This window comes from Taeniopygia guttata, chromosome 1, assembly GCF_048771995.1.
Source record: "Taeniopygia guttata chromosome 1, bTaeGut7.mat, whole genome shotgun sequence".
NCBI lineage: Eukaryota > Metazoa > Chordata > Aves > Passeriformes > Estrildidae > Taeniopygia > Taeniopygia guttata.
This window is the reverse complement of record NC_133024.1, coordinates 110,917,654-110,940,377: the sequence shown is the minus strand read 5'-3', so window position 1 is coordinate 110,940,377 and position 22,724 is coordinate 110,917,654. Positions and strand designations below refer to the sequence as shown.

Sequence of the window (22,724 nt, the reverse complement as noted above, 5' to 3'; positions counted from 1 at the left end):
TCTGCAGTGACATCTTACTGCTATTCCACTGTAAAATTTTTTAATATTTTCAAAATAACAATATATCAGAGCATGAGAAATCCTGAGGCTGTGATTTCCAGGGCATCCCACAGCATGAGAAGCCAGCAGCACCAGCACACAGCAGCCGCACAATTTGGGGAGCTGGGGCCAGCACCACCAGAGGACACCTGGGGAGCTCTGGGGATGCTCTGACCACACTCCCAGGTGCCTGAGAGTCCCCTCCTCTGCTGGGGGATCTGCATCTCCTCATAACCTCTCCTCAAACAGCCAAAAATGTGACAAATGTTGTGACTGCATTTGCATTCTCCACTGCTGGTGGCTGAGGCACGAACTGGTCAGCGTTTATTTATTTATTTTTTAACAGAGGATGGAGGCAAAATTTTGCTGTATGCTGCCATCTGCTGTGGGCTTTGCATGGTTATGAGCATTTCAGATTTGTTTCTGACAGAGATAATGCTGCTTAGAATAAAGGTGAGCAAATAAATGGCACATGGAGTTGTATGAAAAGGATCTAAAACTCCCCTCCACTTGACCCCCTGTGCAAAATGTCCTTCAAACAGTGGGAAACCCGTAGGAAGGAATTATGATTTACTGGTAATTTTAAGGGCAAATTATTTTCTCTAAGTGCTTCATGCTGTGGTGCTTCAAGGCGTTCTTGTTCTTTTCTCTTCCCTTGTAATTTTTCCCCCCTACCTGCCTTCCCTCTCTCACTTGAGAGCTCCAGGGGGACCAATTTAAGGCTGGCAGCCTCAGAGCAGAGCTCTGACGTGGGTGCCTGAGGCAAGGCCAGGCTCCTGTCTCAGCTGCCAGCCCTGTGCCTGCATTTACCTTGAGTAAATACACTCAGCATTAGGAGGTGGGGAAATCAATAATCTTTTTTTTCTCTTGCTCATTGCATATCACAATTGCATTGCTCAGACCATCAAAGCTCTCTTCAGGGAAATGAACTGGTGATGGAGTCAGTTTTCTTTTGATCAGGGAATACTGGTCTAGTTGTATTTTGACAACCCATAAGATTGGTGCCTTTTTTACCTCCCCCTTACCAAAAATGATGCAAACTACTCAAAAACTTACTCATACACCTGGTGTGGATGCTGGGGCCACAGCCTGCTGTCCTCTACTGGGGCTGGAGCTCCACCAGCAAGAAAACACGTGACAAAAGCAACAAAACAAACTTGGAAGCCTCTGCTCGTGTTAAACACATCAAAAGAGAGATTAGAGGCAATGATCGAGTGTGCTCTTTCAGTCCAGATAAGAAACACTTCCTTGTACCTTCCCTAAAGTCAAACACACCAGGTAAGCTCCTTTCTTACTGTGCTTTGTGTAATCTGGGGCTCTTGGTGCTCTGAAACTGCTTCTCACAGGGCTTTTTGTTGGAGGAATGAAATTTGGCCTGCAGATGTTAAAGCAGTGCTGCACTCCCAGAGATGCTGGAGTTTGTGCACCTCCCAGGGATCAAACGAGGCTGGGAGCAGCACCAGCAGGATGCACAGTGCAGCACTTAGGGTGAAAGCTTTCAGCCTGCTTTCTTTAGGTATTGGAGACACTCTAAAAACACTCAGATCTAATTTTTTTTTAAGCTTAATGTGCAGTTCTTAAATTTGCATTTACAGACTTACTTGAACCTTGCCCTAAGAGCAGAGCTGGGCAGATCCCCACCTCTGTTCTGGGATGTTTCTGGTGCAGGATGTGTTAAAAGCATGTCAAAAGCAAGTTAAATGCATGTCACCTCTTAGAAGGCACTTTGGCTTCCTCAGACACCAATCATAGGCTCTCTTTTTTATGCTTATCTCTGCCTCTTAACAGAAATTTCCTGCTTATTTGTACATCAGAAGTGGAAAAAAAATATTTTGGATTGGCCAAAGGAGAGTTCATCGATGTGATATTTCTCAGAATCTCTGGGAAAACTGCATATTGAATAAAAGTCACTTGTGGTTCATCCAAACTTCCCAGATTTTTCTCAGTTTCTTGGCTAAACTGTCATGGTGACAGGAGCAGATGATGAACAGCACAGGAATTTTTCTTCACGTGCTGGACATGTCTCACGAAGTCCAGCGTGTGGAGAACATTGGAATTATTTCCTGACAGTCTGTGACATGTTACTGTGGTTGTAAATTAACCCTGTGTCACACCAGTGATCCGAGCTCCCAAACCAGAGGCTGTTTCATCAGCCTCTTTAATAACGTGGCAAATAGACACTCCCCTAATAGAAAGGTCTTAAACACTCCCAAGGTGTTTACCATGGAACCCCTAATCAGGATTACTTACACCAGAGCTGCCTTCAGCCCCACCTGCTTTGGCAGCCCTCTGTACCTGCACGTGTGGTGTTGAAAATGATTTTTGCTGAATGAAGAGAAGAAATCCCAAGGAAAAGGAAAAGTTTGGTAACCTGCCTTAAAAACTCTTTGAAGAGTTATTCTTTTGTGCACAGTTCATTCCAGCTGTCACACTGATAACCACTTCAGCAGTCCTGAATAAAACATAATGTCCATACAAAACACCTCCCACAGCAAATGCCCTAAACCCCTAGGTATATTCACTTGGCTTAATATAAAGAAATATGTTACTATTGTGATTATATTTATTTTAAAGCCTCTGGCATGGATGTTAATGGCATATGGAGGGGCAGGAAAATCCATCTGTAGGGAGTGACTCTTTTATGTGGCAAGGGGGCTGGAGCTGGATGATGTAAGGTCCCTTAGAAACCAAACCATTCCATGATTCTGTGATTCTGCCTGTGGATTATTAAGACAGCACAGCAAGGGGTCTAACAAAAATCAGAAGGAAGAAAAAAGGAAGATTTGCAGGCTCACAGGGCTGGGTCTACCCATAAGTGATTGTCATTGATCTGGGGGTCAGTGTGGCTTCTGGTTGGGAAGAATTCAGTAGCTTTCCACATTTTACACTGGATTTCTCTTGAATACAAAAGCAGACCACAATGGATACTTATCATACAGTCTTTTTATAGAAACAGGAGAGTTCAAAAGGAATTTTCAGGAGTCCTTTCAGAAATATGAAGTAACAACACTGTCAGCTCCAAGAGCAGCACACTCATCTTCAGATTGCTGATAATACTAAAATATCAGCCATGTTGGGCTGTGAAAATGTCATTATAACAAGCAATGAACATTAAAACTCTTCTGAAAATGTCTTAGCTACACAAGGGTTCAACATACTTTGTTGTAGTTCTGTCATGCTTCTGCCAGTTCAAATTAATTCCAGTTTTGGTGTCAGCTTTGCAATAATGATTCCCTCTTCTTTTTAACAACATGCAGGCTTGGGAAGTTTCCATTGCACTGCAGTTTCTTCAGTCAGGGTGGAAGGTTTGCAAACAACAGTCCATGTGGGTTTGCTGTTTTCTCTCGGATTTGACCCGATGTATTACAGCAAAAATTAAGTTTTGCTTCTGCCGGCGCTTTCCTGCAGCAGTGGTGATGGAAACACTGATTTAGAAGCACACAGACTGCATCCAAAATCACATCTCAAGAAGATCACCAGCACCTTATCAGATGATAAGATCAATTTTGGCTGATATGGGAAAGCTCTGACAATATTATCCATTATTCAGCCCACGCCATCCTTGGCGATCAATTCTGAAATTGACAACTTTCACCCTGGGATTTTTACAAAGGGCAAGTGTCAAACAATCAGGCATTTTCCAGCCTAAAAATAGCTGAGACTGTTTTATTAAAATGGAAATCAGGAAACCACAGCAGCATTTCAGATATTTTGTCCTTTGTCTGGCTGGCATCAGTCCCTCCACACACTGATGTCACTAAGAGGCACAAAGATCTGAATTGTCCCATTAGCAGAGAAAAGGAGGGAAAGTAGGGCATAAAGAAGCTCCTCTTCCATTTAAGTTCAGTAACCTCAGAATTTTCCAGTCAAGTTACAACCTGTTGCTCATTTCAGAGCTATTTTCTGCAGGAAAAAATGTAAGAATTTGATTTTTATGAACTTTGTTCACAGCGACATGATAATACATTTGAATTCAGAGATTATTTTTTCTAAGAGTTGAACATACTTGTCAAAAGTGCCAACCTTCTGCTTCCTGCTTGCTTTTGGAGCCAAAGGAAGCTGCTGCTGCCTGTGCAACAGAGCACAGACCTCTTGTGGACCTATATGAATACTTTCAGGAAAAAAGATATTTTGTAGTCTGGTTCTTGGAAGGTAAGCACTAAAATAACAGTGAGCAACTAACCTATAGTTATTCTAGTCTTTTTCTGCAAAACTTTATTGTGACAGCATCCAGGGTTATCAGTCTTAGCTTTTTTCCTTCGTGTAAAATCAGTAGCTGGCAGTAAACACACATGCTGATCATCCATCTGCTTCTTCCACCCAAAACAGGCTGAATGTGCAACAGTTTGCATCAAGTGCAGCTGCCAGTAACCAAAAGAAACAGTGAAAGGTGCTCTGTGAAGGTCCAGAGCTCAGAGCAGGTGACCAGAAGAATGGGCTGGATCCTTCTGTGGGGCTGGAGTGTGATGTGGGTTTTCAGGAGCCCAGAGCACAGCTACTGCCCTCAGGTCTGCAGTTCTTCTCTCTGGGAAAAAAAAAAACCAAAATATTTATGCATCTGTTGCAAATGCTGGTGCTGCCACCCATGGAGCTCTGGAAAGGTTTTCCCACTGCACTCAGGTCTCCAAGGGGACTGAGGGGCTGCAGGAGCTGATCCTGCCAGCAGGATCATGGAATGGCTTGGGTTGGAAGAGATCATCTCATTCCAACCCCCCTGCCATGGGCAGGGAAACCTCCCACTGTCCCAGGTTGTTCCAAGCCCTGTCCAACCTGGCATTGGGCACTGCCAGGGATCCAGGGGCAGCCACAGCTCCTCTGGGCACCCTGTGCCAGGGCATCACCATGCTCAAAGTGAAAAATTTATTCCTAACATCTAATTTAAATCTACTCTCTGTTGGTTTGAAGCCATTGCCCCTTGTCCTGTCACTCCAGGCCCTTGTCAATAGTCTCTCTCCATCCTTCCTGCAGCTCCCTCAGGCACTGGAAGGCTGCAATTAGGTCACCCCAAAGCTTCTCTGCTCCAGTTTGATCTGGGCTATGCCCCAGTACAGCTCTGCCAGGTACAAGCCATTTCCTTGGCCCCACTTCTAAAGGCACACTGGTTCTCCTTTCTTTAGGTTTGCTTCAGAGCCCATTAAAAAGTGCCCATGTTTCCATGCTGCACCTGAAAATCCTTTCTAAGGGGATAAACTTACCTCTGAAGGATACCCTTCTGAAAAATTCCAATATTTTAGCACTTGGCTCAACAAAGATTTTGCTGTACTTTTTTTCTCCCTTGATCGCTTTATAATGGAGATCTGTGATTTCATGTGATATGAGCTCTTAATCTGGAATGTTTGTATATGCAAATAAATCAGAATGACATTTTCAGGGAGAGTAAAATAAAGTAATATTACAGGTGTTGAAGACTCAGATTCTGTTTTCCTGTTTTCTTTAAGTGACAGATAATCTTGTGAGAGCACAAATCATCATGGGCAATACAAGCTGTGAAAACAGTGTGTGTCATCCAGTATTCAGATGTGGGCTGAGCTGAAATTGCACACATCACCTTATTTTGGGCATTTGCTTGTCTGTGACTGTTTGATATTGGCAGTTTGGTTTGAGGAGGAAGCCTCACGTATTTCACAAGTGAGATGGCCACAGGGGTGGTTTCAGCACGTGGCTGCATTGCTGCATTGCTGCATTGCTGGAATAGCACCACTGCTGTCCATGCATTCTCTCATCCCAGCAGGATGGGTGTGGGAACAGCAGCTCTGTCTGCCAGGCCAAGGCTGCAGCAGAATGGGAGGCACACTCTGTGGCTTTGCCACTAAGACAGGAGAATTAATTAAACAATTAATCAATAACAATTAAGAGCCTGTGCACAGCTCTCTGCCTGTCCAGAATCCTCCCAGGGCACTGGAGGAGGGTTCTCCTGCCTTGCACTTGCCCTGCTTAGTGCCACTTGAGGTGTCTCAGTGCACTTGGCACCACCTGAGCCTGCACGGGGTATCTGAGCCAGCCCCATGGGGATGGGTGGTGGATGTGACCCAGGGCGAGCTGCAGGTCCTTGTCTCCTGCAGGAGCACCTGTGAGCCAGGCAGGACAGCCTGAGACCTCTGGAATGGCTCTGGATGACCCTGCCTAGGCAAAGGAGCCCTGCTCTCCTTCCAGCCAACACCGTGGTCCCTCTGCAATTTCTCTGGCCCACTCAGCCTCCACTCCCCAGGCTTCTCTGCAGCAGCCCCAGGGCTCCAAACCAAGTCACAGAATCACAGAATGTTAAGGGTTGGAAGGCACTTCTAAAATCAGCTCATCCCAACCTCTCCTGCCATGGGCAGGAACATCTCCCACTAGCCCAGGCTGCTCCAGGCCTTATCCATCCTGGCCTTGGACACTGCCAGGGATCCACAACCTTCCTGGGCAACCTGTGCCAGGGCCTCACCACCCTCCCAGGGAAGAATTTCATCCTGTCTAACCTAAATTTCCCCTCTTTCCATTTGTACCATCACTCCTTGTCCTGTCACTACAGTTCCTGACAAAGAGTCCTTCTCCAGCTTCCCTGGAGCCCTTTCAGACTCTGGAAGGTGCTCTGAGGTCTCCACATAAACTTCTCTTCTTCTGGCTGAGCAGCCACAACTTTCCCAGCCTGTCTTCAAAGGGGAGGTGCTCCAGTCCTCTCAGCAGCTTTGTGTCCCTTCTCTGGACTTGCTCCACCATTCCCTTCCTATAGTGGGGACACCAGAACTGCACACACCATTGTCCCCAAGGATCTCTTTCCTTGACCCCCATCTCCTGACTCAGCCCTTCCACACCTCCCTGTGCTGCTCCAGTCCCCCTCCCCTGTGATTCCCACCCCTGTGGATGTGCTGTCCTCTCCTCCCTACCCCTCCGTGGTGTCCCCACACCCCTGCACCCTGCTCTGCCCCAGGGCCTGTCCCAATCCCCAAACACCAATCTCCATCCAAGACAGCTCAGCTCTGACAAATAGGGGCCAAACCCCACTTTGTGTGGCACAAAGTGACAGCCAGAGGTGGAGGAGCAGGGCCAGCCCAGACCTCCATCTGCTCGTGGATCCAGTCCAGGAAGGAGGTGGTTCTGCTGTAGACACCCGGCTTGTTCTTCTCTGCACAGCCCACTCCAAAGCTGGTGGTCCCCACCAGCTTCCAGACACTCATATCTTCACAGGCTAAAGGCCCCCCACTATCTCCCTGAGGGAAAAAGAATAAAAACAAATTTTAGTGTCCCAGAAAAGGAGGAAATTGTCTGTGGGGGAGAGATATAGTCCAGTAATTTAAAATCTCTTGTTTCTGCTAGGTTCTGGGTCCTGGGAAAAGCACATTACAGCAAGGCTTGGAGACTTTTGAGACATGTATGAAACCATATTTTTCATTCCCTGGCTCCTGGCTATTGAGATGAGCTGAGCCTAAGGTTGCAGCACCGAGTTCACATCTCACACCTCCTCCCCTGCCTGCTCCTGCCTGCTTTTCCAGCCCTTCCCAGACACTTTGCTATGCAGATTCATCTCAATGGACTTGCATCTAAGTGCTGAAAACTTCCCATTTCATTTTTGCTGGGGCAGTTTCCTGTCCTACAAGAATCAGAGCCAGCAAAACGAATGGAAAAAAGGGAATTTGGATCAAGGCTGTCCCACTGGTGAGCAGGGCTCCTCCTGTCACGTGGAGCTGTGAGCTGAGCACGCTGCCTTTGGGCAGCTCTCCTGGGCAGAGCTGGTGCCAAGTGCCTTTTTGGGGGGATTGTGTGCAAAAAGGGGATGAAATGCAGATCTAGGCACCCACTGCCTTTGCTTTTTTTTTTTTTTTTTTTTTTTTTTTAATTTGTCCCAAGTGTGATTGGGATGGAGCAAATCTGGAAACATGAAGTTCACAGAATCACAGAGATTTGGGTTGGAAGGGACATTGAAGTATGCATAGATCCAAGCTCCCTGCTTGGAAAAGGGACATCTTCCACTAGGAATTCCTCCCCAGCCCTATCTGCTTTTCACCATGGGCTTTCTGCACCTTGCAGGTCTCTGGAGCTGCTCACAGTGCAGGGAAGTACAATTCAGTGCAGTGCAGAGGTCACAGCCAAGGCAGAGAAAGGATGGCACCATGCTGCAGCACATGCAGCAAAATACGTCTTAAGCAAATTTGGCTTCAGAAGTATCAGATAAGATCCAGAGAAGAAGTATAAAAAGGAAATTGTAGCGTGTGAATGCACATGGTCAGTGATTGATAATTGTGGTAAGCAGAATAAATGGCACAAACCCAAATGTTTGCCCAAGAAAAGCCTGGGAGTGCCTTCTGATAGCTTATCACTCATGTTTTTCCATTTCCAATGAGCACAGTCGCAGTTTGGAAACTTCCATACCTGGCAGGTGTCCACTCCTCCCTTTAGGAAACCAGCACAAAGCATTGAAGAAGTTATGATCCCACCGTAGACATCCCTGTGATTGCAAATTGCATTGGAAATCAGAGGGACACCTGCATAATTCATGGTGTCAGATGTGTCACCTGTTTAAAAAAATGAAAAAAAAAGCCAGAAAAATCCTTCCTGTCCTTGAAAATAATCGCCACTTATAAAGAGAGAATGTTTTATATACAAAGAATTGGCAAGGAAGGAGGAAAGAAACATGGTTAAATGCCGAGACAAAAGTAAGGCAACTTAGTGTCTCATCACTTACAGAACACAGCAATTATCCACTCTGTAGAGATGTGGATTATCAGAGTGTATAAAATAACAATGAAATCTGGACATTGTGTGTTTCCACTTCAAACTACACAATTAATGACACTAATAAACTAAAAAGCTTGTTGAACATTGTGTTCAATACTAGTGCCAAAACCTGTTCTGAATTTATCACCTGTTCTGTTAGTCAACAAATCATCTGCAAACATCTGATTTACTTTATAAATATTTATTTTATTTCATTCACCGCCTGAACACATCCTTTCTACAAATGGGAGTATTTGCACACTGCCTATTGTCAATTCAGGGCTGTTTTTTTTTCATGTGGCAAACCTTGCTTTCATTTTCTCCCCACCTTTGGCTGTTATCTGTGGGTCAGGTAATGTTCTGTTCTTGTTCTCTGAACAACAGAAACACGTTCAATGACATGAATGAAGAGTGATAAAAAGCAATTAATGGGTGACAATTCACCTATTTTCACGTGAAGGTGGTTCGGTTTATATTATTGATTAACATGACCCATGAGTCATGGTAAAAAAAAAAAACAAACAACCTTTTCTTTTTGATGTTGTTTTATCCAATTTCTACATCAGCCAATCTGCCTCAAAATACATATATGCTTTCTCTAAAAAAAAAAAGGGATGGTTAATTCTTGCATTCATGCTGTGCCTCCTATGCTTGGAGTTCTAAAGGGCACAGCCTGTTTGTCTGAGGCTGAGTACAACACTGGGGACATTTTATATGTGTAATTTTCAACTGTTTCAGAGGATATCCATCCACTCCTTGTGATATGACTTTGCACAGTGCTATTGCAGTTCAATTTGTGCTTAAAATTTAGTAATATGTCGTCTTTCTCCCTCCAGATATTCCAGAAAATTTAGTGTTAAACAGTGCCCCAGCCAAATCCTGTATTAACGGTATGTAAGATGTGTGCATGCAGTGAAATCATCAGCAGACAGTTTAAAATACCTCCTTCCACAGTTGCTCCCCATCCTGATACCCAACACATTTTCCCTGCTGGGAAATGTTCACCAAAATTGGGCAGACAGATCGGTTCAATGTGACCTATTTGAAAAAAAAAAAAAGGGAGAGAGAAGAGAATCAAAATTTAGCAAAAAAGAAAAGCTTATATGTCTCAGGAAAACTTGAAGATTTGCCTTGCAATGAACTTGTGATGAACACCACCCACTCCCCACACAAATAGCCTGGCAGTTTTCTGCAGGCTTTTTGTCTTGTGGGCAACACTGAGGGTTTGAGACAGCACCCACAGTAGCCCGATGAGTTTTGGGTATGAAGCAACACAAGGAGGTATCAGCAGGTCAATAAATTGAAGAAAGAACAGAAAAAAGATGCAGCTGAAAGGCAGATCAGAGGCACCAGAGCTGCTGGGGTGAGACAAGGAGCTGGAAAAAACTTGGATTCTTTTCTTCCCACCCATCAGCTCACAGAGTTTTGGTGCCTCTGCACTGTGGGACATGGAATTTTATGGGATAAAATCAGAGCTTGATTCTTGCAGGGACAAATGGGTGCTGAGAAAAGGGAGGGAAATTACAAAATGTAACTGGGCAGCTCCCAGTGGTTCTGCTCTGCACAGTGCAGTGATCCCAGCTCAAAGCATCAAGCCCCCAGCACAGAACACAATGGGAACATGCTCAGGTGCACAGCCACTACTATTCCTTACTATTCCTTCCTACTATTCCCTATTCCTTAAGTATCCCTTATTATTCCTTATTCCCAAAGCTATTCATGAGCAGAAGAAATCGGCAGAAATCTGAGAGACAAAACCAAAAAAAAAAAAAAAATCGAGATTAATTTTCATTAAAAGTGAAATTTTAAACCATTACAAGAGAACTGATTTAGAAAACGACTGCCTAGATGTGTCAAAGAGCACCAGCTCCCCTCTGCACCCAGCTCACAGTGATTAGGAGGTATTGGCAGGTATTACAATTCATACAATATTATTGCATATTATTTCAACTCATTTTATCAACTGCAGGTAGCATCCAATCGAAAAAATAAAAGTTGCTTTCATTTAAATCATCATTATATTCAAATTACCTTCTCTTCTCTTTGAAATTCAAGCCTGATTTTCAGCTTTGGACACTTCTGAATCCCCCAGTACTCATGGAAAGGACATGATAAAAATCTCTGTGACCTCCAAGCAGAATGAGGCAGGGTGTTTATTTTAGATAGGAAGAATATTTAGAAAGAATAAAGTTAATGTTTGCCTATTAATAAATGCCTGCAGTAAATCAATACCAGAGTGGACTGGGAACATTTTGCAGCACGTTGTTGCTGTCCATGCCTGGATATGGAGTACAGAGGAGCTGCTCACATTGGGGCTGGGGGGTTTCTGCTGGTGTTGTGTGGACAGGGGTGTTTTAGCTGGGAAGGTGAGAAAGTCAAATGCAAGCTCACAGAGGTAAATTACCATTGAGAGTGAGAGGTGCTGCCAGTTTCATCAGTGCTATGTCATTCCCCATAGTCTTGGGTTTATAATTCCGATGGTAAATGATTTTTTCCACCGAATGTGGGTGAACCTGGGTGTCCTGCTGAGTCACAAACCCGACCTGAACGCTCCATGAGCTCGGCAAGTACAGGCTGGAACAAAGAAGTATAAGAGATGGTCAAACCTCCAGGAAAACTCTCAGGTTTTTCTAATTGTCCCCTGAGCTTATACATACGACAGGCAAATAACTCCAGTCTGCTGTACTGGCTTACCTCTCTATTAACAATGGCTGTGTTTTGCATCTAATTTTTAAAAATGCAAAACTAATTTTAGTAAGATACTGGGTGACTAATCTCAGTAAGACACTATGGGTCACTGGTACATTATCAGGGCAATTATATGAATCTTACTACAAAAATCTGAGAGTTTTTCTTCAGCCCAGCTATTTGTGCTCCTATGAGACCCCACAGCTGCTGCCTGGTACACCTGCACTCAGCCAGACCTCAGAAGCACTTGTAGCAAGGCATTTTCTAGGGGAAAATTCCCTTCTGGAAGGTGTTTCTGCCCCAGTTGATGAGCTGGAACATCCTTCAGCCTCCAGCACATGAGCAGCTCCTCTCCTTTTGGCCTCACTCCCCTGGGAAAAGGCTCCAGGGTTGTGGTTTGTGTTGCCAGCTCTCATCCCCATCACCCTTCAAACACACCACAACCACCTGGGTTGGGGGGACAAAGTCAAGGACAAAGGTTCTAAAATGCTGAATTCATAAGTAATTATTTTTGTGGCAACACAGGGCTCTAAAGAAGAATTAGGAGTGGGGTTTGTCCATGTCATCTCTTCTCTCTACTGGGTATAAAAGCATCGTACAAGACCTTAATCAGAAGAAAGCATCCATGTGATACTTAAAAGTGGTCAGACAAATCCCATTTTTGCTGTCTAAATGTCTTTGGTGAAAGTGGCCTGGAGCTGGTCAGAGTAAGAGGTGCTCCTGCACTATTAGCATCAAACAAGGCTGCAAAACCAGACAGCTCGTTATAAATGTTTGTAATTACACAAAGAAGAAGAGTTTAAATAACTATTTAGCATCTATTTACAGCCTGAAGACCTCCTCAACTGCATAGAAAGGAGCAGTGAGTAAGTGGCAAAGGGCACAAAGTACAGTACAACTGACTTATAATCACTGATTGATCCTGTCAACTTGAAAAGAATCCTGCAATTTGTTTTGGAGCTCCAGTGGATCAGAGAAGTCAAATACAAATTTTGTACATGCAATTTACAGAAATTGCAGGTTGGGATACCTAAAATCTAGCACTTAAATCTTGTTTTAAGATGTTTTCTCAGGGAGCTGGGAGTGGTCAGAACATCTGGAAACTGGGATCCTGGGTTTAGATCACTTTTTGGGGAAGCTTTTTTTCAATAAAGAATCATGCAAAGAGAGAGGAACCATTAAAATGTTATGATACCTTTTTGAGGACTACCTAAAAAGAGATGTCAGACAAAATTAAGGAAATAAAAAGCAGTTATATTTATTGAAGGGTCTTTAGGTACATTTAGGGCAGACAAAGTGGATATGGGTCACGGATTTTCACACTTTTATAAGTTTGGTCCATTTGCATATTGGGGGTGTGATAGACGAGTAATGCCATGGCTGACTCTCACAATTAAAAGGCAAATATCATGTATATATGTTCAGAGAAGTTTTATAAATTTATAGTTATGTTTTACTCCCCTTGTGTTGTTATTATGGGGTGGCCTGGGGTTGGGACATTTGGGAGGGTCAGCTTGTCACTATGGCAGCACCTGACCTCCAATCAAGATTTAAGGAAATTAATTCCACCACTGGATGGTGAAGAAGGAGTCGATGGACAGAACTTTGGGAGGGGCTAAAGGGTTAAAAGACAAAACCTCCATTGTGTGGATGAGCACATGGTGGGGAAAATCCTCTGCTCCCAGCACTGTAATGTTTTCTCTATTCAGTCTTCCGTTGTATTTTTGATAAGGTTTTATTAAATCTTTTAAAAATTTGTAAGTGAGCATCATTTCTCACAGGGGTTAATATTCCAATTACAGCTTCAGGTAATAAAGTATTTACCCCACGTTTGCTCCCCCCCAAACACACTTTCGTCTACATTTCTTGAGGCTCAAGACACATCTACATTTCTTGAGGCTCAAGACAATGGGGTGTCCTTGATTCCCAGGCCTAGAGAGGAATTTTTTGTGTCCAAAATGGGACAGCAGCAGCTAACACTCTATATGGAGTCTAGAGCTATACACTGAAGATTGCAGGATTACCAACACATGAAAAACATAAAAGCCAAACCCTAAGGCATTGACCACAGATGAGGCAGTGCGTCCTGCAGGTTATTTTTAAGAGCAAGCCGAGTGTCCCCGGAGCAGGGGGGTTTGGGGAGCAGAGAGGTTTGGGGAGGAGGGGGGTTTGGGGAGCAGGGGGATTTGGGGAGCAGGGGGGGTTGGGGGACAGGGGATTTGGGGAGCAGAGGATTTGGGGAGCAGGGATCAGATCTGGGCACTCACTCGTAGACGCAGTGGGCGGCCGTGAGGATCCAGAGCGGGGTGATGACCGAGCCCCCGCACAGGTGGTGGCCCTGGAACTGCAGGCTGACCTGCCACGGCCACTGCCGGGGGGACGACGCGTTGCCCCCCACAATCCGTGGCCCGTAGCTGGCTCGGGTCCCACACGCTGCCAGGAAGCAAAGGTTACCGTCCAGAGAGGAAACACAGCCCTGGTTTGGGTCACATGCAGCCCCTCGTGTCCCAGCCTTGCTGGGGGTGGGAGGTCTCTGCAGCTGGAGCATCCCCACCCCATCCCCATGGCCACATCCCAGAGGTTTCTCCTGCTCCCTCCCATCCCTGCAGGTCACTCATGGCCTGGGGTTTGTGGGGTCTGGGTCTCTCCCTTCCATGAAGGTGCAGTGCTCAGCTGAGCTGTAAAACCCCCCTGCTCTGCTCTCCTTCATCCTCAGGGTCCCACACACACAGGCTCAAGCATTTCCTCTCTCCTCGTGGTGATTTTGCTGTTGTATTTTGATTTTTTGTATCCCAATCTGAGAACTAGGTGGCATGGAGAGGTGGGATGGAAATGCCATTAAGGCAGAATTTCCCTTTTCCTGCCAAGATGCCAAAGACTTGGAATTACAGTGTGAGTCCATGGACTCAACACACAGTCCTTAAATATACACTTCCTACTGGGATTCTCACTGAAATGCTCCTGCTATCTCATGCTCCCAATCTGCCCTCCCAGCCTATTTTCACCTTCTGAAATTCTTTCAAATTTTACATAAAAAATACAATTTTTCTTTGATGTGATAAGCTGATAGCATAATATGCCCTGAGTACACATTTGCTCCCAACTCTTTCCATGCAGTGGATAAAGAAGGATAGTTTCTGCTTTTATTTTCACTTTTTGTGATTCTTACCCAAGCACTTTAAGATGATCACATTGCCAGAAGAGCATTCCTCCCTGAGATGAGAAGACAGCGCAGCATTACTCCTAAGTCACAAATACCTTGTGTTTTTTCAATATTATATCATTTTCCTGTGCACATAAATATAAGTAACTCATATATTGAAAGAGGTACAAAGGCATGAACTCATCCAGTCTAATCAGGACCTTTAACTGGAGTACTGAAACTGGGAGCTTGGCTGAAGACCATCTGCTGCCCTGCTGAAGAGGGGCTCTCTCTTCCACAAGGGAAGATCTGGAGTCTCCTTGGATCCATTGCTCCCTTTTCACTGGAAGGTAACTAAGAAAAACCAGCATTTGTCAGGAGGAATAAATGAACCATAAAGGGTTCATAAACCCACTGGGAAACGTGGAAGGATCTGCAAACTGAGACAAACTGCTTCATAGTGGAAAAACAGAGGTGCCTGGTGCCAATCCATTTGCAAAAATGGCATCATGGGACAGTCATTTCAAACAGCTCATTTGAAAGCCTTTGCTGATTTTAATGGGTCTTGGATGAGACTCAGTTTATATTCCAGTAAGACTGCTGTTGAACCTCAGTCTAACATGTGTAACACCACCAAACACAAAGTCCTACGTGCCTGAAAAAACAGAAAACAGCAACAATCCCAAACTATCAATAAGTCCCCTTCTATTGATTGCTCTCTTCCTGAAGCAGCTGAGGCATACCTGAGGTTGGTGGCATTGTGCAGGGATGTCCCTTGATCGGCTGAGAACCAGTGGCTGAGAGATACGAAATGTCTTTGGAACTGTTTTTCAACTGCAGCCACGGGCAGGTCACCTGAGCTCACATAACTGCAAATAAACCATAAACACAGCTTCCCCAGACAGCGTTGCAGCAATCTGCTTAAATAATTCACCGGTTCTGCTTATGAAAAACCACAATAATCAGATGCTGGCATTCTATAAAAGTAATTATTTCCTCCCGCTATGCTCCTTACCACGTGCATGTATTTTTGACATAATCATGTGTGGAAGCCGCACATGCTGAGATGCATTTAACTGGCAGAGAAAGTAAAGTTTAATTGTAATATTACAATGAAGCTTTTCATTGTAAGTGGCTGGCATATTTCCTGAGCCACTTACAAGCTCATTTTCTCCTTTTTCTAGAGTTATGTTTAGTGGCAGGGAGGATGAATAATTTTTAATTTTTTCTTCTCTTCTTTGTTGAAAAATTGAGATGTATTTTATCCTAAAGGCAACATGGATTTATACAAAGCATCTTTTTACTGCTAACTATAGCAGAAATCAGAATGATGCCATGGTAAGAAATAACAGAGCATCATGCCAAATCATGACTACAAATCCTTCTCTGTTTTATGCAAGTTTGTGAAATAAATGGTATTTTTTCCAGAATAGGATCAATCCAGCAAGAACTGCCTTGCCATGTTCTTCTCTAATTATGAAGTGGAGCTTAAATCCTATCAGATGTCATGACATGAATTGTGTATACAATTTACCTTCAGGGGAAGTAAAAGAACTGAAAATGCTCATATGTTTTTAGTGCCTCTCTAAAAGCCACTAGAGTGACAAATACAATTTGGGCACCTGCATCACAAAGGGAAGATTTAGCCAAGCCACTGTATTCAGCCATCATGCAGGATTTATAGCAATAATAAAAGATATTTGCCATGTACAAGTACATCATCTCAAATCTCCTCAACCATATGACTCACAAAGGTGGACTGTCATTTTTAAGGCACAAACTAACACAAGGTTTTGTTAGAAAGACTGAAGACCTCAGAGTTTGTTCCAAAGGCCAAATTAAACTGCTGGCATGGGTGTCCATACCTTGAGAAGCCCAGGTGCTTGCAGGTGGTGTTCCCATACTCTGCCCTCCAGTCGTCGGAGCAGACCGTGCGCCAGGAGCCGAAGGTGAACACCTGCAGCACTGCCCTCTTCCCACTCAGCCTGACTTTGGGATTCAGGACAAGAAAAGCCTCAGTGAGCTGGGAAGATGAACATCAGGCACACAACAGGCACATGGCAGTGCCCAGGTACCGCTCTGGTGTCTGTGGTTTTTTGGATTCTTTGACAGAGTTTTTCTGTGGGTTTTTTTTTTTTTTTTTTTTTGTTTGTTTGTTTTTCTCACCTTCCATTAAAGAAGGGAAATAAGGTACTCTGAGCGAGGACAGCTAGGGGGAAAAAATCTTTGCTCATGAGAATTCCAGCTCTAATACAGGTGGTGGAGTCTTCCAGGCCCTCCAGTGAGCTTTAAGCAAGCCTTGGTGACTGCAGTGAGCTGGAGCTGCAGATGCTTTGCCCTGATGAAACCCATGGTCAGGTTAAGGGATGAAGGTAGTGAGCACATCCTCTGTCAGACAGGTGGATGCACTTGTGCCCAGCTGTCCTGGACCTGGGAAAGGGCACATCTGTGAGGGAGAAGGGAGGCCATGCAGGTGGTCTCTGCTGAAGAGGGATTTCCCACACCTGCCCACGATTCCAGTGTTATGGAATTGCAAAGGAAGACAGGAAAAGCAGAGGTGTTGTCACTGGCTCCACAGACACATCAAACCTCCCTGGGGAAAACTCTCCAAATGCTGAACACATTGTGTAGGGTTAGCTGGGGCCAAAGCCTCGTGGTTCCTGTCATTATTGCACAGAGGGAATGCTGTGCTGCCTCCTTACCTGTAGGTACAGGAGCCAGGATTACAAGTGCACTGAGCTAAACCCCAGTTATTCTGTTTAACATTAGAGTCCTTTCCCTCCAGGGGCTGTGAACACCACAGCCACCTGTGAATACCACACAGCACAGGACAGGGAAGTGCTATTTAAAGCATCCCTGTGATTCCCAAAACTACCACATAAAAAAATTCAGAAAGAAGTTATATATTTCACACATGAAGCAGGAAATTCTGCAGCACTGAATGCACAAAAGGCTGATTTTTCCTATTCCCACATCCTTTAAGATAACACCAGGATTTTGCAATCTTCAAAACTGACTCAGCACAGCAGTGTGCCGGTGAATACAGAGTATTCTGTATTTACACATGGTAAGGCAGTGGGGTTACACCTTGCAGGCAGAAGAAATGTGATCAGTCAAAAAGCATCTAGGCTTCTAATGGAGAAAATTATCAAAAATGGCAGTAACAATATTCATCACATTTATCTAAAAAGTAGTTTGATTTTTCATAAACTGTAAATCAGTGCCTCAGAGAGATTGTTCCTCTGAATTGGTGATTTAGATATTCCATTGGTCTCTGTCTTTCTAGTCTCACACAAAATCTTTACAATAAGCATTCTTTGATAACTTGCCACTTCTACAGGAGGAGGTAGGAGGGATTTATAATCAAAATTGAATTACCACATCTGTACTCATCCTCCCCTTCTTTACAGTTGAAGACACCATTGCACCTGGCTGATTTCTGGATACACTTAAAGGATGATCGACAGCGAAATTTCCCAATGCAGTTGTACTGGACTAAAAGGAATGAAAGAACACAGGGCAACAAAAACACACTTGGATTTTAATTTAACAGTTCTGCATTCCATTATCTGTCCAGATTTCAGTCTTGCTAAGGAAAAGCCAGCTCCTGTACTCCAGGAACTTTTGAAATACAATCTGGAGGTTGCTACGTGGTGCTGCTAAAACTCATTTATTAGTAATGACTCGTAGGAGGAGTCAGCTTTGCTGTGTGTGCTGACTCTTCCCAGCTCCCTCTGCACAGTTTAAATTTCACTCGAGGGTGAGTTCCTGCCTGGTGCCTCAGACCCTCAGCAGGAATTTAGGGAGACCCTTGGAAAACACATCCAGTGCTCGCTCTCCCCAGGGGGATGCCTCAAGCTCCCACAAGCTGCTCCCTATTCCAGGTGTGGAGACACAACAACCCCTGGACCTGGGCAGGTCACACTTCCCAGTCACAGCTAAACTCATTCTGCATTTTCTTTTCCTTTATAGAAGTTGTTTTGGATAGGGGAAATTCTTTAATTCTTTGAAAGCAAGCTTAGAAAGTGAATTACAAGACAAAAATATGGTGTGGGCTACCCACAGGAACTTTTTTACCCCCAGTTTCTAAACTCAGCTCATTGCCAGAGGGGAGCTGAAAAATTTTTTCTAGAGAAAGGTTTCCTGAAGCTGCAGGTTCCCCAGTGTTGTAAATATTACACCAATCCTCTCAGGAGCGCCAGACCTATTTTATCCCTACATGTAAATAAAATTTAAAGCCATCACCTCAACAAGATTTTTTACTTCCACAAACAAGCCGCAGTAGCAGTTTAATTCCATTCTCAGTAAAAAGCTCATGAAAAATTAAGCATTTGAATGGCTAAGTGAGAACTTAATAAATAACTAATGGTACTCACCACCCAGGCCAATGGCAACTGCTAGGGTTACTGCAAGGAATAAACCACAGACATATGGGAAGTATTTTAGGGAGACAAGAGCATGGCACATTGAAGGTGGTTCAATATCTCCTGGAAAACAGAGAGAGAAATCTTCTGTGAGGTTAAACCAGCTGAGCTGGCAATCAGAAAGATTTATCTAACATTAAACTAGATATCATCAATAACTCCTGGATATAATTCATGAGCTGACCTCACCAGAAGGGATTTAGATTTGCTTTTTCAGGGAATAAGAAAGTTCCAAGTGCTTTGGGGCTGTTCTGGTCATTTATTATTATTATTATTATTATTATTATTATTATTATTATTAATGCTCAAATCCCTTGAGCATTTGCCTTGGGAGGGTCTGAGTTGTGCCCCTGCAGAGCACCTGGCCTGTCCTCAATGCAATCAACCATGTGAGCTCCAAATTTTCATTTTCATGGGCTACATCCCACTGGGAGCTTTTCTAGCATATGAGCACCTCTGCTGAAAACTTGGGCTCTGGGATAAAAATGAAATTCAGACCTCTTGTGTCTGTGTAATCAGACCTGTGTGCAGCTCATAAATAGAAGTTCAAGACAAGAGGGAGGAAATTCTCTGGTCCCTTTGGACTTGGAAGCAAGGTTAATTGAAAATTATTGAAAGCTAAATTTGCAAAAAAAAAGAAAAAGAAAAAATCGGGATCCTCTACCTAGTCTCAAAAACTGTAAAAAAGTCATCTGTTCAAAGTTTTGCTATAAAGGCAAGAAGAGAACTGAGTGATGTCTCAAGGCTGAGTCTTGAGTTTTCAAGTACAAAAAGCTGCATCTAAAGTTAAAATATACATCAGTAGTTATTGCAGAACATGAGAACATGTTTCATGAGCTGGATCTGTTTACCAACCACTGACCTCCAGAGCTGACCTCTACTCAGTGGTATTGCCAGTCTGGAAGACAACAAGAGATTCTGCTGAAAATAATGAGTGGCTCACTTGTCTCAAATGTATTCTGCTATACAAAGGGCAAACTGTGGGGAAATAGCAAACACAGCTGGGTCATGAGTGCACACAGGAACTGACAGAACCTTGTCTTTAATTTTAGTTCATTCAGGTCTTCACTTTCTCATTGCTCAGGCGTTATAATTGAGATTGGCAGATACAATCAGTCAAGGAAAAGGAGTGTCTTCAAGGGTTTATAGACTCTCTAGGTAAATCCCAGCTCCCTCAGACTCTCAGGAGCAGCTGAGTTACTGGTTTTGGCAATGGAATTGGTGTCTGGGATGCCAAAAATCTTAGACAGCTGCAGCAGCTAATGGACTAGAAAATTAAATTGCTCTATTTTCATTCTGGAAGCTCAGCCTGCCTCTGTTGGAACCCATGGTTATTTTGAAATCAATGAAAAGCAGCAAACAGACATGCTAATCATTCAAGGCTGCTGCATTGTATATTCAGATTTTTTAATGGACCAATTTCCAGGTTGGCAAAATTTCAAACAAACCGTTCAAAAATGTGCCTGGAAAGTGTGGGGAAGCATTTGCTTCTGTGTGAATAATCTGGGTGTGGAAAATGCTGGTGTGTGCAAGTCGACACAAGATGTCATCACATCACTGAGCTGGCAAACCTCACACCTGGGGAAGGGAGGTTGTGTTTCCTCCTCCTCAGTGTGATTGCTTGCTCTGGGTGGGCAAGCACAGCTTGGCACACAGTGGCCACTGGGTTTACAAAGGTCAGAGGGCTGTGGATTGTCCCTACCAGATCCATCTGCACTCGGGTCCACTCTTGCCTGTGGTATGAAGAAAAATCTTTTGAAGGTAAACTGAATTTGTGGTACTGGTGGTTCATCTTCTGTAACGGAGATGATTTCAAGACTTCCAGTAGTGGGATTTGTCCCTTGAACCTGACTCAACAGAAGAGGGAAAAAAAAATAAAAGATAAAAGAAATAAAATAATTATTATAATGTTATCATTGAGTCACAGAATGGTTTGGGTTGGAAGGGACCTTAAAGTTCATCCAGTTCCACCCCATGCCATGGGCAGGGACACCTTCCACTGTCCCAGGCTGCTCCAAGCCCCAGTGTCCAACCTGGCCTTGGACACTTCCAGGGATCTAGGGGCATCCAGAAATTCTCTGGGCACCCTGTGCCAGGGCCTCACCATACTCATAGTGAAGGATTTTTTCCTAACATCTCATCTAAACCTTCTTGCAGCCCTCTTTGAGTACTGGAAGGCTGGAGTACAAGGTCTGTCTGGAGCCTTCTCTTCTTCAGGATGAACAACACCAATTCTCCCAACCTTTCCTCATAGCAGAGGTGCTTCAGCCCTCTGAGCATCTTTCTGGCTTCCTCTGGATTCACTCCAGCACTGTCCATGTCCTTCCTGTGCTGGGAACCTCAGAGCTGGACACAATACATCGTTATGTACTTAATTTTCATGAGAGTAGCACTTCTAATTAATTTACCAGCAAACTACTGAGGTTAATTTTGTTCAGATTTGTCTAAGCACCAGAGCTACTTTTAATAACTCACACTGGGGCTGTGAATCCATCCGTTGCTCTGTAATTGCAACAGAAAACAAGATAAAGACTAAAATGCATAGGACAGCAGCAGAACACCTGACAGGCTCCTCATTCAGGGGAATTTTACTCCAGTAAACTTTTGATAACTTACTACACAGGGAAAAAACTAAAGAATTCTACACTAAAATTTGGGGCAAATACATTTGAAATGCTAATTTCTAACTCTGGTTCTGCACAATGGCAAAAATAATCAGATTTTTGAACTCAGAGTGATATGAAATAGGTCCAGGTTTGTTAAAGACAGTGGAGCTAGTAAGCTGTAAAAGCAGTATTTTTGCAGAGTCAGTCACAGAAAACGCTTACAGTAACACATTTTAGGCAAACAATACATGTTTTACCTGTAACATTATATCTATAATGGGGTATACCCTGGAGTATTTTTTCACGTTTCAGTAATAAGGTTTATGCTCTTTCATTTGGTAAAATTTCACCTACATTTCATTGAACATAAATTAAACTTTGTAGAGAATCTGCCAGCATGATTGTTGAATATTAAAAGCAAAAAAGCCTTCTTGCTGGGGCATAATTTGCCCATCAGGAAACAAAACAGCATTGTGAACTAAATTACATGCAAACCAAACACTGACATTTCACTTATTCAGAGGCTATCACACGCTGCCAAGCCTTCACTCACCTCTTCCTGAGAAGTCATAGTTAAAAGCAAAACTGTTTTCCTTCTTCATTATCAAAAGCAACCCAAAGTAAACTCGCAGTTTGCTGAGCCTCTCTGCTCAGGGCTCAGGGAGGGTTTCCAGCCGGCTGCCGCGCGCGGCATCGAGGCCGCAGCCCGTGTAACCCAACCTGGAGAGGCGTATCGGGTGGCCCCGGATGGCATGGCTATGGAAAGGGGCAGATAAAAATTCAGCACGCTGTTTAATTAGCTTAAAAACATCGAGCAACACTGTGGGATGTGCAAACCTTCTCCTAAACCCTTAGCAAAGGCGCCCCGCGAACGCCACGTGAGCGCTTGATCGTCCTCTGCCAAAAGCAAGGACCCTGAACGCCAAGAGCTGTGGCTGGCAGGGGAGAGCAGCCCCAGGGCTTCATCTCTTCATCTCTTCTGCTCTTCATCTCTTCATCTCTGAGCACACACAGCTCACAGGCTCACCTTGCTCCTCCTTTGCTGGGTTTAGCCTTCGCCGTGTTGCCTGCACGGGGTTTGTGAAAAAGCAGTGTCTCATGTTGCTGAAGGATCAGCTCAGTTGTACTCTG

The 22,724-nt window shown here is 44.1% G+C and overlaps 1 protein-coding gene across 1 annotated transcript; it reads right to left on the bottom strand.

The window, feature by feature from the left end:
• Positions 1-3,800: 3,800 nt before the first annotated feature.
• TMPRSS3 (transmembrane serine protease 3) lies at positions 3,801-22,164 on the bottom strand. The gene is made up of 13 exons (XM_030283649.4): positions 22,147-22,164; positions 20,690-20,834; positions 18,940-19,050; positions 17,942-18,058; positions 16,429-16,552; positions 15,307-15,432; positions 14,591-14,634; positions 13,689-13,854; positions 11,138-11,307; positions 9,676-9,771; positions 8,389-8,531; positions 7,077-7,229; positions 3,801-4,564 (listed from the first exon to the last, which is right to left on the bottom strand). Exons 1-13 carry the CDS (start codon positions 22,162-22,164, stop codon positions 4,544-4,546), a joined length of 1,434 nt encoding a protein of 477 aa, XP_030139509.4. The 3' UTR covers positions 3,801-4,543.
• Positions 22,165-22,724: the final 560 nt, after the last annotated feature.